The sequence below is a fragment of the Amblyomma maculatum genome, chromosome 4, assembly GCF_055883805.1.
Source record: "Amblyomma maculatum isolate TAMU_Amacu chromosome 4, ASM5588380v1, whole genome shotgun sequence".
In the NCBI taxonomy this organism is placed as follows: Eukaryota; Metazoa; Arthropoda; class Arachnida; order Ixodida; family Ixodidae; genus Amblyomma; species Amblyomma maculatum.
Window position 1 is genome coordinate 32,144,243 of NC_139347.1, and position 20,508 is coordinate 32,164,750.

A 20,508-nucleotide genomic window follows, 5' to 3' on the forward strand; every position below is an offset into this window, starting at 1 on the left:
AGTACAATCAAAGGGAATAGTGATTAAGCGAAGAACGAAGTGGCAGGTGCGAATCGGAATCGCCGTAGCCTCCCGCTGCCGCTTAAACGTTCACTTACCTGACGTTGTCAAGGACATATAATGTACTAGTGAGACGTTTTTAATGCTACAAGACTTAAAATGACGAAATAGGAGATAAAGATATCTCTTCAGTAATATGTTGAGTTCATAATTTAGAGATAACACAGAAGCACGAGAGTGTCTTTGGTAATGCAGTGGGAATACATGAAATGGCCTTGCACATGTTCCTGTATTCGTTTTCATTAAAGTGTCTCGATGCTTGGCTCCTGACGAAACAAGCATCGGTTTCTCCAGCGCTGAAACCGCGCTAGAAGAACAAACTTCGCTTCCAAGATATAAAGATGGAAAGACACGTGGTACCAGCGAATCCTTCATGATTGTCCATAGTCTCACGATCTGCTTTCGAGCGAGGGCGGGCAGAAACTTTCTGGAACGCCAGGGCCCGAGTCGCAGTGCTTCGGTAATTCTGCCGACGCGTCACGCGAATCCATAGCTTAGAAGCGGAGAGGCGAATAATCGCCCCGTGAGTGAAGTTCTTTTATAACACTGGACACTGCATAAACTGCTGAATGACGCGATAAGTTTTTTTTCAATAGTGTGAGTCTGAAGAAGTTCGTTGAATACTCGGATGGATTTCTTTATAGGCATAATATACCTCACTCATTTTGACTGAAATTATTTCTGTTTTTAAGAAAAACCTTTCTGTAAAAGGAAACGTAGCGGCCACTTGACGAGCCCTTTATGTCGGGCATGGAAATGGCTGCTTTGCTGGCACGAGAGCTGAAACAAAAGCAAGGGGAGAGTATCGCAGGCGCAGCACATTCCTCGAAAATGGGTGGGTTTCCGCGAAAAAAAAAAAAAAGGCAAAAGGAAGAGACAGAAAAAGCTGGCTCGATTCTGTTCCCGTTCAGGAATGGATTCGTTTCTCGCCTGACGTACTTCCGCTGATTGTGCTATCAATCTACCTCAGCGCCACACCGCGCAGATCCCACGAACTGTTTTTTCGTTCCTTGTGCGTCGTTTCCCGTAGGCTTCATTATAGAGTGCTACGTAAGCCAGAGCGATGCACCGGGAACAAATTATACGTGATTCCTTTTCTTCCCGCACGGTGTCGTTCTCGGGAAATTTTAATGGCCGCCATTTCATTCCCTGCTACCATTTGCAGCCGTTGCTTCTGAGTCGTTTGGGTTCCGGTTCTTTCAAACTATTTTCTCTGCGTCTTTGTTTCCTTTTTTTTGTTCCCACCGTCTTGTCTATGGCAGGAATAACTGCGCTGGAGGTGCGTACCTTTCAGAAAGAAGCATCTGCTAGTGTAAAAAAAAAAAAAAAAAAAAAAAAGAAAAAAACGAAACAAATTATAACACATCCCAAGAAATTATGCGCTATGCTTGCAAAGGGAGCATGGTTATGAACGTATTTCTTCGCGCAGCGTGAGGTTGCCCTGTGACAACCAAGACATAAAATTAAAGTTAAATTGGTTCACAGGAAGGGAAAGGCGCAGTAACTGTCACACTTGCTCTGTGGACACCCGAACCGCGCCGAAGGGAAGGGAGGAAGGTGGGAATGAAAGTGGAAAGAGAGAAAGAGGAGCCGTAGTGGAGGGCTACGGAGTAACCAAGACATCAGGTCACAATTTCTTGGGTTGCTTTTTTTTTTTTTTTTCATTTGTTTTCAACATATTTCCCCGTTGCTTTTCTATGTCAGTATTAAGTACTCGGTATTAGTACTTTAATTGAAAGACATTACATACTTCAATGCGCTTATAGCAGTGTTAACAATAGTGCACAGTGGCCTCACACTAAATGTAATGTCTCAGAGAATTATAAATGTTGGGTTAAGACGGATAATCTCGAATTAGAACATGCACTTGAACACAAAGTGAAGTCGCTTGCAAATTATTCAGTACCTTTTAATGCATTGCTGGTGCAATTTATTGCTACAGGAGCATTATTGCTACAGGAGCAAAACCTGTTGTTTCAACAAATTTTGAGAGGGCTGTAATGTCTGTATGAGAAAAGAAGTCAGCAGCAAAAAGTTGCATGAGATTTTAGGCTCAACTCAGTGAGAGAAAAAAAAAGACGTATTTTTCGCAGATTTATACATGGAATTAGTTTTATTTGGTACTTTATACCCGAGAACATCACAAAAATAAAGGAGTAATGCAGCCATGAATCTAAATAGGAGGTGCATAAGGAAGGTAAGACTCGGAAACTCCAATTTGTGGCTGCGCCATCACGCCACTGTTTTTTTCCTCCTTTTCTTACCTCTTCGCAAAAGTGTGAAGCAAATGTGCTTTACGAGGGCGTCTCTCGGTTTCACTGCAGAAATTTACATAGAAAAAGAGGCGCAATTTGGCCACGAGAGCCCTTTGTGCTTATATGTGATAAATTAACTCTAAAGTCTAAACCCCAAATACCTAAACTAAGCTGAGAGCCCAAAGACTTATCATAGAAGCTCTAATTCTAGCCCGCTGCCCACCAAGAATTACTGTCCTCATAGTTTGTGTACTTATGCCGCATGCATACGTTCATAGTTTAATAAATGTTTCCCCTGCTGCGAATATAGATAACGACAGAAAGATGGTAAAAAATAGTTATCCCGCCACTTAGATTTGAAATGTGGCAATCGTGAACTGTTTTTATGTACTTCTTCGGTTCAGCCTCGAAGTCTTCATGTAAAAAAAAAAAAAAAAAAAAAAAAAAAAAAAAAAAAAACAAAAACAAAAGAAAAATTCATGGTCGTTTGAAGTAAGCATGCCTCGTGACGGATGCAGGGTTACCTGTAAGCTGCCGGGAACGATCCAATGAGCGAACTTTTTATCTCTATTGTAACAAATAACTTAAGATAAGTTGGGGTGCGCGCAAAGTTGAATGCTCGAAACGAATTTCGAATGCTGGAAGAATGGATGCTTACTGAGAGGCAGCCACGACAGTGCACCCTGGAAAATAGCATTCAGCAGCTTTGTGCCGAAGTTTGATACCTATGACTCTCTCCTATTGCGTGTCATGTGACACATTCCAGTGGCATGGCGTCATGTAGTGGCACCCCCAAGCGCTACCTATTGCGAACGCGAAAGCGAGCCCTCCTGACGCAGGCCAAATGGCATGCGTATGCACGCGCCAACATCGCTAGAACAAATGCTTTTCTTACTTAGCCAGACGTCTACAGAGTCGTGTTTCTCTGTGCTCGATCTGTGCACTGACTGCGCTCCACAGCCATCAAGTTACCGAAAACCAAATGCAGAGCGTTTGCTTTACCTCGTTCTAAAGTAAAGCATCTGGACTTTTTATTTCGTTTGGAATAAATGCGCTGCTACGTTAAACAGCTAGTGTTAATGAGTTCCGTAACACTACACAGCGCGACCGCATTTTGTTGACTTTTGCACTTCGCGAGACGTCTGGAGCCAAACCCAAACAAACAAATGTTTGAAGTTAGCAATTTTAAAAAGTAAAAAAAGGAACGTACAAAACAATAAAACGAAGGCGTTTAATATGCATAATAGTGTGCACTTATGGCCTTTAATCTTTCAAATATAATGAAGGCTGCTGTTGATGAATAGAAAAGCATTTTTTTTTTTTTTGCATTGGGTGGGGCCAGGTGACAACACTCTTTCGATTTGTGCAGTATCTGTTGACTTTAAGTAAATCCCGGATGTCGACTGGCAAATATATTTTTGTTTGGATACATTTTAAGCTTTTATTTCGCACACATTGTTCAGCATAAACTGTTCATGCAACCATCGTGCGAGGAGCACTTTTAGGTTCGTTTTCATTAGTCCGTTTGCTGATTTGGGCGAGTGAAACTTCACATTGCTGCCGGAAACGAAATACCTAGTTAACCGTCATGACTTTTATTGTAGGTTAAAGCAGGTTATAATATTTCATGGAAGAAAATTGCATAACAGTACTAGCATTATGAAAGCTTTCCTCGTGTCTTTGTGCCACTGAAGCGTCAATAGGAATGAACATATCTAACTTGAAACTTTTGAAGCTGCGTCTGAAAGAAAAGAGATACTAATATTCCTATAGTCGGACACAACTTAAGTCTGTGTAACCGCTACGCACAACTCCTCCGTGGCATAAAGTAGTCTGCTATTAATAATTTTCTGGTTATCTGAATACAGAACTGACCATCCAACCAAATTAAGCGGTCCAGCATTTTGATATGCCTCTTGCTTGTTTGGTATAGTCAAATATAGAAACTGGTCCTGTTTATTGTTCTTCAGAGTAATACACACACCATGAGCCACTGCGCTTATGCAGAAACTGTTTTTTATTTTCATTTTTTTATCCTCCTATAAATGTACAAGCGCGTCAACAAGCGGCGTAAAACTGTCCATTATCAGCGAGGGATAACTCTGTCGGAGGCGAAACCTAGACCATGCTGTTTAGCTAACTGTAACCTGTGTTGCAAAAAAGAAAAAAAAAAGAAAAAAGGAGACGAGAACATGAGGATTGCTTTGCGCCGAAAACCACCGCCATATGTCTTACTCCGCTACTCTGGCCTTTCGTGAGCATTTGGGTAATGCACAGAAGTAAGCTTATTCTTTAACCTCCGTAAATGCATGCATTTCAACGTGCGAAGGGAAGAAAACACTTCGTGGAGAAGAAACAGCAGGTAGGATTTAGCACACTGAAAAAAAGTAGATAAGCATTACTTAATTTTATGTTCACAGTCCTTTGTTCTGCATTTCGTAGAAAGGTGAACTCGAGGTAGCAAATTATGAAAGGGTCCTCGGTTCTCAACTTGCAACTTGTCTACACTGGAAGGTATGTGATACTCATTATGCATCGCAAGAGGCGTGCTTTCACACAGTCTCTCCTGCTAATATGATTGCTCGAAAACTTGTGAAGAAAGTGTTGTGCGGGCTGTCGGCGGCTCGATCCTTTACCTGTTCGCTACATTACGTATGTGGGTAATCAGGTCACGTAGACCAGAAATTGTTATTATGATCTCTTGTGTATCAACTATAGGATTCTTGACTGTTAGCAGATGAAGTTCATGTTATACCCTGATAACTTGCTAATTTTCATGCCCCCCCCCCCCCCCCCCCCTCCCCAACCTAAACCGATTTGTACTAGTACAAGTTTGCTCCGTTAAGAGTTCGTTTCCATCATGCAGTTCTTCTGAATATGTAGTCAGGAAAGCTATATCTTCGGTGAACTTCTAGAAAAATAACGTTATTCTCTGGCCAGCTGAGTGAAATGGAAAATGGATAGGGCAAGACTGACGAATAACAGTAATGGTGACTAGCACAATTGTTGCTCAATAGTTGGTATTAAAGGTTCTTGCCGCTTTCGCACTTTCTCGTCTACTGCAGAGCACCAAAAAGCATTGCATCAATGGAGCTAGGTAACCCCATTGCCTTATAAGTTTTTAGGGTGTATGGCTAGTATAAGTTTTCTTGCCACACAAAGCAGTTGGTGATAAACAGTTGAGACAAACTGATCCTAATTTCGCTCAAACTATAATGTCCTCACTTATATTATTAAATTAATACGGAAGTTACGTAGGTGCAATTGGCGCGTATCGCGCTCTCTGCACTCAGGCGAAACAAACGATGACCTCGCCTGTCGCAGCGTGCCGCGTAGCTGGTGGGCAGACTCTGCGCATTCAAGCGGCAGTAGAAAGGAGACTCGGGTATGTTTCGCTCGGTAGAAGCAAGGTCAGCTTTCTGTTCACCACGGCTCTCTTCCGGACCGTTACAAACGCGAATCGTCGCTCCTAATGAGACCTTTTGATCGTTTATGGCCGGTAAACGGCTTACGGAGAAACGGGCTTGCTCAGAGCAACTCCTTTGCGCTAGCCTGCCGTTGTATCCGCAGCCGATCAAAGCGAGCCGCTTCTGCAGAAAAGGACTCGCTGTACACGTGTGCTTATGAGATTGATGGCTTCCTGCCGAACAGCTATATGGTATATGGTAGGTAGCGGATGGTAAAGCAACACACACACACACACACACACACACACACACACACACACACACACACACACACACACACACACACACACACACACACACACACACACACACACACACACACACACACACACACACACACACACACACACACACACACACACACACACACACACACACACACACACACACACACACACACACACACACACACACACACACACACACACACACACACACACACACACACACACACACACACACACACACACACACACACACACACACACACACACACACACACACACACACACACACACACACACACACACACACACACACACACACACACACACACACACACACACACACACACACACACACACACACACACACACACACACACACACACACACACACACACACACACACACACACACACACACACACACACACACACACACACACACACACACACACACACACACACACACACACACACACACACACACACACACACACACACACACACACACACACACACACACACACACACACACACACACACACACACACACACACACACACACACACACACACACACACACACACACACACACACACACACACACACACACACACACACACACACACACACACACACACACACACACACACACACACACACACACACACACACACACACACGCGCGCGCGTGTGTGTGCGCGTGTGCGTGCGTGCACAATGAGAGTAACAGAAAGATCATTGGAGAAAGTTTGAACAGAAGAGCGAGCTATGGAAAAGAGCATGGCGTTTCCTACTCTGCACGATCAAACGAAACTCTACAACCGCCAACTCCGGACCGAAGGAAAGGCAGTGATGCTACATTGCTCTCAGTTCTTTTCAGTGATGTTGCTGTACACGCTACAGAAAATATGTCACTGATTACAGTTACAGTTACTTCTAAAGTGTACCTGATTACGGTGGTCAACTACTGGCCCCCCCCAAAATAACGGAATATTATAGAGAAGTGTTAGATTTCTAGTGCACTAAGTTCTCAAATTTTCCCAGGCAGCGCAAATCTTGGGCCTAGTGTTGGTACTACGTCGCTAACGACCGGCCCTACATCGGAGCGGACATTGCCCGAGAAAGAACCAGCACTGGACCCAAGATAACAGAGCTTCACTCTAACCAAAACAAGTGCGGCTTGCTTGACATATTTTAAACGTTGATATTTACATTTTTTTTTTTGGCAAAGTTGTCATCGCTGAATTCGTAGTGTTGCCTTATGAATGTATCAGCCGCTACACTGAACATGTTCGTTACATTTTAGGAGCAATATACAGGTCACCTAAGTCCTCTGTGGAACGCTACTAAATTGAATAAGATATTAGAACCCCATATAATAATTGGCTAAACGTGACTGGCGATTTTAATTTACCAAACAGAATTGACTATGTTTCTGCATTCTACTTGCACCAGTGTACAAATTATGCTTGATATTTTCATTTCCTTTGATTTGCTTCAGTTAAAGATTTTACTAGCGTTCCCATTGATTCAGGTTCAGTTGTCGATTCTTCTTCTTCTTTCCTTTTTTGCAAATGGCACTGCCAATGCAAACGCCGGATGTTATGTAACAACCGGTATTTGTAATCGTAAAGCTGCTGTACTCACTTTTACCGCCGAGTTACTGACAGTTATTTATAATTTTTTCCGCACACATGATGAATCGGTGTTGATATACATACATTCATTATGACTCACTTAAAAATTACATGATGAATCGCATGTTGATACATATGGCATTCATTATGACTCACTTAAAAATTTCTATGACTCCATGTAGAGCAGATCATCCGATGCTTGATCTATGCATGAAAACTGCTATCTTGTCCATTCTACGAGAGCACATAGGTGGTTACTAATAATAGCACTGAAGAGATAAACAAATATTTCCGAGAAGTTCAGAGATGCATTTAGGATAAGTTTTCAAGCAGGGATGAAAGCCAGGATGATTTAATTAACTCATTTAAGAAGTAGGGGTATGAAAGAAAAGGCTAACTCACTCTAGTTATTTCGTTCCTGCTGGATATGTGGGGGTCAGACTGTATTCCTTCCAACTATCACCTTACTAATCACCTTACTATGCGGTAAGCACGCTGCATATTTATGACGGTGCGCAAGCTGTCCCAGTAAACTAAGAGATTTAACTGTTATTAATTGATTTAGCGTGTCATCACCGGTTCAACGATCGATTCCTTTCCACGCAGGCTGCGCGCTGAATTCCTTTCGCCAGAGGGTCGATGGCGACGGTCCCCGGCTGTTGCTGGAGCCTCCTAACGTCGTTCGCTTCTCGAACGAAGCAGGCGCTTCGCTCCCTTGCTCGGCGGAGGGTCAGCCGGCGCCAAGCATCACGTGGGAGACGGCTGACGGAAGCGAAGTTCACCCGGTGAGAACAATGCGCGAGCTGCTGGACCCGGCAGAATGCCGCCGCTTCGCGCACGATGAAGCCGAGTTGAATGTTGAGGGTTGTTGTAGGTGACGATCGCCTTCTCGTGTACGCCGGCGGTTAATGAGAGTCCGCATCTTCGCACTTTTAACCCCAATATGGCGAGGCTGGTAAATGCAGGCTGGAAACTAGATCAATGCAGTGGCGATAATGCAGTGCCACTAGAAAGGGAAAGTTTCCATCGGAGTTCACAAATGGAAAGCACAAGTGAGATAGCACTTCACAGCCCGAACGAAGCAACGAAGAGAGTGTCCACTAAAACTTCCTTGCATGTGAACCACACACTTTCATATTTCTCTGCTTTTACGCAGTGTGTTCACCCCAAACATTTAGAACGACGCTCGAGATATACTAAGCGGCATGCTCTCATTAAGGCGTAATTTGGCATAGCATATAATTTTATTCAATCACCTGGCTAAAAAACGGAACCAATTACGACAGCTCAAATGCTGCGCGCAATGAGTATAAAAATAACTATGTATCTATTGTGATCGGGTGTCAAGCGGATCTTACATCGTAGTCACTGAAAAGTTTGCTTGCATTCATGGCAGTCAAATCAAACAGCCCATAAAGCACATGATTAGTGTTCCGAAATTAGCAGCGCCAAGCGTATCGACCTGACTCCAACAAGAACGGTTTTCAACCGTCATAAAATACCGCATATCATTTCTAGCCATGTTGTATATCGATGCACTGTCGCAAACTCTTTGCATTGGTCATAACTCATTCATACTTCTAACTTGATTCGCTAGCTTCATCTAAATGGAGCGCGTGCCTCGCTATAAAAAGCTTCTGTTATGCGGTTGCAGCTCCTCGGTCTTACACAGATCTCTTCGAACGGCTCGCTCGTGTTTCGACCTTTCGGGCCTTCCCACTTCCGGCCTGAGGTGCACTCGGCCACGTACCGGTGCGTGGCATCCAATCAGCGCGGTCTCGTCAAGAGCCGTCCAGCCCGCGTCCAAGGCGGTGAGTACAGAAAGTGTACCTTTCGCTTTCAATTGTGTAGAGCTATAGGCGAAATGAATATATAAAAAAGCAAGACTTTAGCTGCATTTTCTTATTTTCGAACTCGAACGAGACTCTAAAGACAGTCCACATAGCATCTACATCCGTTTATTTCACGTATGCATTACTCTCCTGGGTTTGCCACTACTTTTTTATTCGGCAAGATCGCAAGATCGCATAAACTGTTCTCCATTCAATCGGTTACGAGAAGCGCATTATTTCTTAAGGTGCTTCGTATTCTCTTTGCTCTGGGGTGAGGGCTCCTTTCCTTTACCTTTAAGCGGCCAAAACAAACCGGCTGACTTCAATACCAGCGCTTCTTCTAGCATCAAGAAAAAAAAAAACACACACACAAGAGAAACCTCATTTAAGGCTTCTATAGCAATCGTGTAATGACTACATTTCTTCTAAATAAGTGAACTATTCAGTAACCGAGAAACTTCAATTGCCCGTGTTACTCAAAGAGAACAAGATGTATGTAGGCTGTGGCGCAGGAACTTCTGAATAATTACAGACATGCGATGGGGATGGCTCGAAAGGTTTTTCTTTGCGCAGGAAAAAGGGACCGTGTCTTGATATTATTTACACTGGCTGCAAACAACAGAATGCGCGCTCGCGTACAGGCTGTCCTTTCCGGGCCACGTTTCCGTTACGCACGCCCAAGAGCAAACCGTGGAGAGGCAACGGACTTATCAGCTCGCTGTGACCAAATGGTTTAACGACAGAGGCCAAAATCTGCGCATAAAACAAAATAACTAACGACCGTCGCACCTGCGACGGGCTAAGAAACTGTCGTGATGTAAAATTTCTGACTTTCAGGGAGACTTCGAGCGAGGTGAGGAGCTCAAGACCGGTATTATTCTTTTGGAGGTCCGAACTGCTCGGTCGTAAAGAAACCGCTTTTCTACGTCTGAAAAAGAAATATGCAAAAAAAGATAAAAGCTAATTTTATTTCGGCGCGCTAACGACTTCGACGGCTTAATGAGGCGCTGCCCACTTACGCACGTAACTTACGCGAGGCACGGGTGCGGCAGTTAAATTAAATGAGTTGAGACGACGCTGAAGAGGCCATCGGAATTTCGCCAATGAGAAGCTTCCAAGTTAAGCGCTTTTGAGGGTCCTAGCTAACGAACGTAATTACGCCGTCTTTTACGTGTGTGCACAAGAGACCACATGGTCCATCAATTGCTTTATCTCTTTAAGAGCTCCAGTGCATGTTTTGCTTTAAATTATCTCTCCTAAAGCTTTATTGTTGTAAAAGCTTACAGCACGGTTTGTGTTTCTTCATCAGCCTAATTATTCACAACTGGCAAATCGGAGTAGCTTGACAGACCGGTTGCTTCGTGAGCATATGACTATTCAAAACCGTCAACCACAATTGCAGCTCTATGCTTATAAGGTAGAGTAAGGTGTACAAATAAAACGTAAAAAAAAAAGGAAAGTACAAAGTACGAGGGCCGTGTCTGGCGTTCGTGAGTTCTAAATACGGCGTGCAATTTACAGTTTGGCCGCACAAACAAACCCTTGGCAGCAGAGCTTATTGTCTCCTTTAGCTTTGTTTTGTTTTGTTTCGTCGCTAAATATGTACTACTACATACGAAGCGCTGCAGTAAAGCTTGAGAGAAGACTGCACGGAATTGGTAACCGCCGGATCTGCGAATTTCCAGTGCTCGCATAGCAGACAAGACGCTCCAAGTATACCCATGTTCTTCATGGGTATTATTCGCCTTTTTCGCCACACACACCGGAATGGATGCTAACCATAAAACAGACGCTCGTACGATGAGCGTGCGGTCGGAAACAAGGACAAAATACTTTTGAGCTTGTGAAGCTTCGCCTTAGAGTACAAACTCTATACAGGTGTGGAGTCAATGCATGAATCCCGAAGAGGCTCAAACCAAGATATCGCGTTATCCCAGTTTGTTATCCTTTTTCATATCGTGTGGCCACAAGATTTCTTTTGCCGGACTAAATTTAGCAGTTATATTACTTTCCTTAGAGAGAATAAGGTTTTACTATATATTCTGGGATTCTCTTTTAATGTTTCTTCGCGACAGGAGACGAGCAAATTTCCTTTCCTTCGGTATATATAGTTTGTCCGTTTCTTTCAGTGGTAACTGCAGCGCCTTACTGCTGAATAGCAACCAGGCAAGTAGCAAGAATTATCAAGGCATATAGTACATAGATAGGATATTTTTCGACAATTATTCGCAGCTTCATTGTTGAGCAATGCTTTAGGGTCGACAGTCGCAATGTAACTGGAGGCTCCGCCCTAATACTCCACCGCTTGCCAAGCCACTAGAGGGGAAACTGCGCCTTATCCACGTCCCATATGACTCCATGCGGATATTATCTCTGCAGGAAGAACTTCGAGAAGTTGACTCCTATATCATGCAAATTTGTAGCATTCTCGCACGTTATTTCAGAGCGTTAGTGTTTTCCAGCTGGTCTATCCGTTTCACGCTTCCGGATTCGACGTTCTCAGAGAACCTACCTCGGTTGACAGGAGACGTACTGGTAAGAGAGAACTTCCTCTTTGCACATTTGGGGATGAGAGCATGGAGTGCGATTAGGGAGAAAGAGCAGAGGCAGCGGCTGGCTATAGTGGCTTGGGCGCCAACCTAGGTTAAAGGAAGTGGCTGTTTCGAAACACTCTATGGCACACGCGCCAAAATGACCGCAAAAGTTACCCGGCCCCAGGTTCGGCTTTCTTAGTAACGTACGGTTAGAAGAGGCTCCGCGAACCTCGCTTCCCGCTTTCGAAGGAAAGCTCAGTTTCGAGCTTCTCGGCTTGAAAAGGAGGTCTGTGCTACCGGAGTTTACACAGGCTGTATGATCCCACAAGCGTGTGTAAGTAATTATACACGTTAACTGTAACTGCTGTAAGCGACATTAAAAAAAAAACAAAAAAAAAACAAGAAGTTGTTTGCAGAGCATCTCTACAGTCTTAAGAAAGTACGCACTCCAATTGTCTTACATTGTGGGAAAAGACAAAAAAAAAATGAAGCAGTACACGTTTCCCACCTTAAAGCAATAACAACCGATATACGTACTTTTCTTCCCTGCTTTCGAGAAAAATTATTTGCAATCATATCGCAGTTATATAACGCTCCAACGTCCGCGTTGCACGCTCGCAACCGTGCCGTGGACATCTTGTAGTCTACAAATGCGGCGGAGAAATGTTCTTCCTCCAAAGGTGATCCGGTTTTTTAGGTCGTTAGGACTACTGCGCACACAAGATGGGACAAAATGCTCCCTGGGCGTCACCTTATTGCTTGCTATAGGCACCAGGCGCGCACCATGGCTGCACAGCAATTGAGCAACAATGTAGTGGTGCCCAGTTTTGAAAGTCCAATGCCAGGTAAATCACCTAAAATGCAATTTGACAGCTAATTAAATTACGTGTTGAGAACGCGATATGGTCGAAGTATTAGGCCTGTTCGGTCTGCTCTCCTCCTTCGTCAATACTGCTTGTATCATACGCTGAGTCTGTAAAACGTGCCGATACTCAATCTTCGGCGACGTGCTTGTGTGGCCACCATCTCAACTTGACAGAGTGTTCCACCACTATATACATATATGCAGCGTTTATTATATCTGGCTCCATTCTATCCTGATATGCGGAGCTGCCTTGGCACGACTGCACTCAACCAAGTCCAGCCATTGAGCTCAGAACCACTTTCGGCCATATATCACATGACTTGCGCACCTACTCAATGACGACGAGCATCTGTCAGCAGCTCACGCCCACACAAATGGCCACTGTGTCACATGGTCCATGACGTTTCCCATCCCCACTACCAGTCATCAGATTTTATGACACATGATGACACATCGGAAGCTGAAGTCTCTCTCCAAGATGCTTCTAGTGCTATCATGTTAAAAAATAACAACAGCGTGGCAGCAAGCGGCAGCGAGCTGATGCGTTTGCCCTGAATCGCATTGTTATGAAAATTGATGAAGGCTGTTTCCAAAGTCCGGCTCCAGACTCCGTTGAAGAGTATGGCGCACGCACGAAAGGAAATGGATACGATTTCAAAAGTGCAGTGGCTGAAAGTTCGACATTAGGGGAGAATATTCGGAAGCCGTCATGTGGCGCTCACCAAGGGAGCCCATGGTCCGCGGCTATTTTTATTCTTCTACAACTTGGTGGAGTACCCCTTGCTTGCTCGTTCGTACGTGAAGTTCTTTAGTGATTTTTACCCGTTTTTAAACAAAGAAACAAACAAAAAATTCTTTTTAGCAGTTATGCTAATTAGGCGTCTTAGTGCATAGAATGTGACTTTCCTATTCGCACCGGCTAGAGAGGCCCATGAAGAAATTTTGGGATTGCTTATAGAAGTCGCTAACACCTTAATTTATTTATTGTGCGCATTTCGTTAGGGTAATTCTACAGCTTTTTCCCCAGAAGATAGGGGACTAAAGTTCTTAATGAGTCATTATTCGGTGTTTTTTTTTTGTGTGTTTTTTTGCTGGCGCAGCCTTATCTGGAGCTTTTTGGCGCCAGTGTTTTAGACCATGTCAAGGGAATAGCCATTCAGACATGCGATGGCATATCTTCCCGGTTAGAAAGTATTTTTGCCGTAGACGGAGTTGAGGCCTGAGCAACGCACCGGTGACAACTGATAGTTATTTTGTTTTCTACCGCCATGCTTTGTTCTTCAGGGACACATAACAGCGAATGTTTAAAAATAAATTGAAATCACATTATACAGCATTACATTTTTTCCATGCTGAGGAAAGATATGTGCTGCGCCTTATGCTCTCCTTTTGTTGATGAAATCGCTCAGCGTATTGAGCAAGCACTGGAAGAGCGGGAAACACGAGACGATAACACTCTCGTTTTTGCCTTTTCGGCTGCCTCATCACTAGCTTAGAAAGTGCGAAGAATTCGCCCGGGTTTTTACTCTTTCTGTTCAGTGCCTGGAAGAGACCGTAATGGAGGTTAAGTTGGGAGCTACGGTGGACTTATATTTGCACTCCGTTCATTTGAGGCACATGAGTATGTTTGGGTTTTCCACTTTCTGAACTCTTCCCTTGCAGCACGCACGCACGCACGCACGCGCGCACACACACACACACACACACACACACACACACACACACACACACACACACACACACACACACACACACACACACACACACACACACACACACACACACACACACACACACACACACACGCACACGCACACGCACACGCACACGCACACGCACACGCACACACGCACACGCACACGCACACACACACGCACGCACACGCACACGCACACGCACACGCACACGCACACGCACACGCACACACACACACACACACACACACACACACACACACACACACACACACACACACACACACACACACACACACACACACACACACACACACACACACACACACACACACACACACACACACACACACACACACACACACACCTGAGTGCTCTTAAACAGCGGCAAATGAAATTGCACTGTTCGAGCCACCGCGGGTTGAAATATGCCGTTAGAGAAGATAAGCATGTTGACTTTTTTTTTTCTGCTCTTTGCGTGAAACGTCGGATGCAGCCGGGTTTTTGTGTTTACATAACCTATGTAACATGTTAATAGAAAACAGCAAAAACTAAACATGCTTACGCTACAAGAGCGACTACTGCAGCTAATACAATCACGTATCTTTGTAGGTATAGTTGCGCACGTCAGGAGGCGCTTGAAAGCTCGGGGGCTCAAAATATACGTTCATTCGTTCGAAAGGGCTGTTGTGTTACGTGCTGTTTAGGCCCGCATATTGCGTGTCTTTTTCTCACACAGCGGTATTGTGAACTGTTTGCTTGCTTCTGCAATCCAAAAGAGCTTTGGAGGCATTTGAGCCCCAAGAATAATTCTGTGTGACTGATGTGACTGAGAAGCTTCCGATTTTGCCGCCTATTTATTATTTTGCAAGAAATATCAATTTCTCTAAAATAGCCTATCGTGAAGAACGCCTAAGTTCACACCACTCTCCATCTGTGCGCGTCGGCTTTGGTTTGATCGATCGTAGTCTTCAAAAGAGTCAAATCAGGTCCCCAAATACATAGAAGAGCAAGAAAGCAGGCATAAAACATGTAGTTTGTACCAAAGGAATACGCTTCGAAAAGCAACGCGTAATTTTTTAAGAGAAAAAAAATATATATCTTACGCGTTTGTGGGCTTACTTTTTGAATTACCGGCTAACAGCACCTAACTCATAGCTTCCAGGCCCAAGAATAATTCAGCATATAGATAGTGGATACATGTTTTTTTTTTTTGTATGTGCGGACATAATAAATATAGGCGTATCCAAGCGTTGTTCGTAGTGCATAGATTTTTACGTGTACCTGTGCCGCACTTCCACTCGTGAAATAATCCTGGAGAACATGCAATAAAAGTGGAACGCTTCTTTTCTACTCGATACGTCTGCTTTGAAAGGATGTATAGGCTAAACCGGAAAGGAGGGGGAACTGGAGAGCATTGCGTCCAATTTGCGAAGGAATCTGATCAGGGCTACATGAGCGTATATCCGTGTCTCTGCTGCTTTCATCTTCAAATTTGAAAAAAGGTTTTCAAAGTGCCTCTCCTTCGTCATCCTCTCTTGCTCGAAATTCTCCGATATTTAAATCCGGGTCGTCTTTCGATTCTCCCAAAGTTTTGCCCTTGGATACCCTTTGCGCGCATCATCTTCGTTTTGTTTTATAGGGATGTGTGCCAGGTAATACAGTATTTTCCGTCAAAATTTTAGTAGAATGTAAGTACCATATGAAATCGAAACAAAAAAAGTAATGAGCAACACAGAGACGCGCCTCCACTATGCAGTGAAGGTAGAAAAATAGTAGTAAATGTCCTTTAAACTGCCCTAGCCGTAGTCATAGCGGTGGCGAAGAGATAGAACATCTACATCGCTTAGGTATAATACATAGTCAAGCTGATAATGATCGTGATGGAACTACCCAGAATTTCTGAATATACAAAAGCACATAACTAACAGAAGCACCACACAGATTATACAAAAGCACCCAAGAAGCACTGTACAGCGAGGTTATATTAACACATGTAATCTCCTAAATATTTTGTGCATAGCACGCCATGCAGAAAATGAAGAATGAACATGACTAATTTCCTATGATCAGTTCTCGTGGGCTTGAAAGATCTGAAGCTGTCCGCATGCTTGTTCGTGCAGTGCATGTTATGAATCCGCACGTTCGTAAATTCACTCGCCCGTCAATCCGTCCATATCGCCACCTTAGATGTTTCGATAACGTCTTGCAAACGTTTCCCTGTTTATGTTTCTTCGCATCTCGTTAATAATGAGCCCGATGGCTCGTTGAATATGGGGAACAAATTTTTATTCAGGCTTGGATTTCGAACAGCTTATCGGCGACCTTTGAGAGGCTGCACAAGCATATCAATATATCGTAAGACACCTTCCATGTCATTATCTCCTGAAAAAGTCCTCCTCGCAGAAAACGCAACAAAAGGGCAAGAAAAGGGCGCGGGGTTGTCGTCGAAACGCTAGAGCTATGGTGAGTACCAAGAACATTATGATTCGTGCTCGATGGTATTTCATTTTATTGAGCGCACTCTAGCTCTTACTTCAAAAATGTAGCAGATGGCGTTATTGTTCTCACATCAATAGTGCAGAATTTGAAACTGAAGATAACTTTAAAAAATACAGCGTTTATTTATGCGATGGCCACTGATTATGTAACAAGTTTACACTACAGGGCACAGTGTTGACATCAGGCTCAGCGGCCACTCAACACAAGTAGGTTAGGTTCGCACGACAAAGCGGCCGGCCCCAAGTGTGCACATGGTTTCCTCGGAAAAGGAAGACATCAACATCGAATGCTCGTCAAGCGTACACTCCCGGAGCGCATCTGAAGCGTTAATGCCCGTCGCCTCCGCTCTTTGCTTCTTTCTTTATTCCTCGGATCAGTGTGCCGCGATCATCTTTGCCGCGACAACAAAGCTGCCACACTTGCACAATAAAGTAAATAAACTAGCGGGTAGAGCTGAAATAAGTCGCCACTCAGTGAAGTGGAAAGGGGCGTTACTCTCTGCGAACGCTATTCCGACAGAAGGAAGAGGCCGCATTTGTCGCAGGTCGCTCGCTCCGCTAATATCCGTAATCAGAGCGAGGCGACGCGCGTCCGGGCACCACTGCACTTTACCGCGAGAATGATGCTCGTCTCGCCAACCCCCGTGAACATCAGGAGAGGCGCCGACGTGGCGGCGGTGAGCGCAATCAGTGTGTGCGTGTGTTTGTATGTGTGCGCGCTTGGGTGTGTGAAACCGGCAGGCGACACATAGAGAGCGACTCGCTTGTGCCGTGACCGATTTCGTCCGCCCACTTGTCGCGCCGGGAGAAGGCTGCATTTGGCAAGGAACGTTGCTTTTGGCCGTTGGGGATTTTCGGGAGCTGTTGAAGCGGCTCCGAGGCAATCTTTGCGCCTGTGTGGGACAACTCGGTACCTTTTGTGATAGAGCCATCTTCTGCCGACCAGGGTGTTGAGAAGTGATAGAAATAAGTTACGAGCGAGAGAAAGAAAAAGTAACCGCCAAGAAATATACATTGTGATACACTTTTCTGCACCATCGTATATGCATTCATGGGGAAGGATAAGGTCGATCATTTTGTCATGAATACCGCGGAACGAAGCTAAACGAAAGCAAAAAACGAACATGAAAAGAAAAAAAATCAAGTTTCATGACATGATAAACAGTGTTACTTGTTTTTAATCCTGTTTGCTATAGTTTGCTATGGTCATAGACTGGCTATTTGGCTTTAGCGAAAAGCTGGTTGCAAATATTTTAGGTTGTTTCTGCTAAATGCGCGAGTTTTTTTATGGTTGCAAATGAAATTTGTTATGCTCTGTGCAAAAAGAATCATACCTTAATTGTTAACGCACGTTGTTGTTTTCGCAACTAACGCCCACCTTTTTAGAAACTCGGGCCACTGCAAGGTGGAGTTTTTTTTAATTGTCATCCGAGTATTTTAAAAGAAAACAAAACCGCTCCAATGCACATTATTTTCTGTGTATTGTATAGCAGGCATCATTACAACAAGTGTTGGGTGCCTGCCGAGACCTAATTACATATCAAGAACGATATGCCACTCAGTTATGCTCTCATGAAAAGGATGCCATATGCGCAGGCTCTAATTAATGCCCATTGCGCGTGGAAGGCGGTGAGCATAATCTGCTTACAACGTAATGGTTGATACAGTGACTGTGACATGAAAGAGAGACATAGCAAGGTCAGATATCGAAGACAGGAAAAATACATGTCGCCCGAACGAGCGTGGTCCGTTATAACGCGTATTTAGGAGCCCTAGCACTTCTCTTTCCACTTCGCTTTCGGTTTCGGGTTGCGTATATAAATTAGCATGTACTCGTATTCTGATAAATTATGAGAAAAAAAGGCGACCAACATATTAAACCTTGCTTTAACCCAGTCGTATATCGAACGTGTCCAAGCGGTCTAGCAATGACGTGTCTGGCTCGAGGGTTCCGGAGCGTTCGATTTCCAGTTCATGGAAGACAGTTGGGCTAGTTGGTGTGTATTCGTTAATGACTGCGACATTGCAACTAGCGTGAAAAACACAAAGGACAGCGACAAAAGGTACCGACGGGACAGCACGCTAGCGTGCTGTCCCGCTAGTTGCAATGTCGCAGTCATTAACGATTCCAGTTCCTGCCATTTCAGCTTAAGTCAAAATTAGGCGAATGGTGGCTCTGTGCTTACTCATTAAAGAAAAAAAGAAGAACAAACGAAATAATAATGGGCGTCATACCAGACAGATAAAAACTTGATGAGCACTTAATTCTCGACTCTGCACTCCCCTTGCAGATATCCTAAATCGTGCACGCGTTTGGCTGCTATCGGAAGCTACCATTTTATGTAAAGAACCACCTAGCATGGGTAGGAAGTCCCACTTTATCCACTTCTTGGAGGAGTAGAGTATCCGGCTCCCCAGGAAGCACAATTCATTAACCTAACATTGGTACTTTGTTGGCAATGTCCAGCCCAATATCGGACCATTGCATTTCCTACATACTACCAGGGTCTAAGGGCAGTGGAGGGATAGATTCCCTTCAACCTTCCTTCGAAAATATGAATCATCTGCTGGTAGCATCTTAATCGGCCACGCTATATGGTCTCGAGATGCCACACTATCTACCTACTCGTCAGTATCCGCCCGTACCACCTTCTAGAGACATGCTTGCGTCTTTTCGCTCACAACAACCACACCAAGAGTGCTGACAACACCGATCGCATATTTTCTGCAGAACGGCTCTTTCCCAGGCTCCACAAGTCATTGGCCCAATATTGGTGTCATGTCGCCAATGTCCGGCTTGACATAGGATCAGCGAATTGCCAACACAGTAACAATATCGGGCTAGTGGTATGTGCTGCCTGGGTTAACGCTACCACGTTATGGCTACCACGTTATGGCTAAAGCAGCCCAGCGGCAAAGCAGCACAAGGGAAAACAGTACGGGGACAAAAAAAAAAGCTGTGGTTTAACTCCGCTAAACCGATTAGGATGTAGGAAAATATTGTTTGACATGATTTGGCATGGTTTGGCATGCACGCATTTACTTGGTGGCTTAGTATTGAGAGTCTGGTACCTTATCAGAAAGAAAAATCTGTCGGTTTTGAAGAATCGACGGGCTCACTGACTTATCAGTGGACACCTAGGCTTACGGTGAATGGTCTACAGTCAGAGGTAAATATGTCATCGGTTCGAATCAGCGTAGTAAACTATCTTTCAACGTGACTAGCACATGGACGCCCGTGGAAAGCGAAATGGTACATGACACTACCCTGAACGCTGTACAAAAAACAGGTGCGTCAAATTTTGATAGAAAATTACTCGATATTCTTGGTAAAGAGGCGTCTGTGCGCTGTGCGATATCAGTGCACGTTAAATAGCGCCAGCTAGTCGAAATTTCCGGAGCACTCCACAACAGTGCCCTTAAAGCTGCAGTCGCTT

General features: G+C 44.3%; 1 protein-coding gene across 1 annotated transcript in view; it reads left to right on the top strand.

The window, feature by feature from the left end:
* The window catches only part of LOC146190617 (cell adhesion molecule Dscam1-like), an 86,956-nt gene that overhangs the window by 5,094 nt on the left and 61,354 nt on the right, over positions 1 to 20,508 (top strand). Inside the window, exons 2-3 of the mRNA XM_084600208.1 lie at positions 8,252 to 8,430; positions 9,300 to 9,456. Of these exons, the coding sequence (XP_084456334.1) occupies positions 8,252 to 8,430; positions 9,300 to 9,456 (336 nt within the window). The remainder of the gene's footprint in view (positions 1 to 8,251; positions 8,431 to 9,299; positions 9,457 to 20,508) is intronic.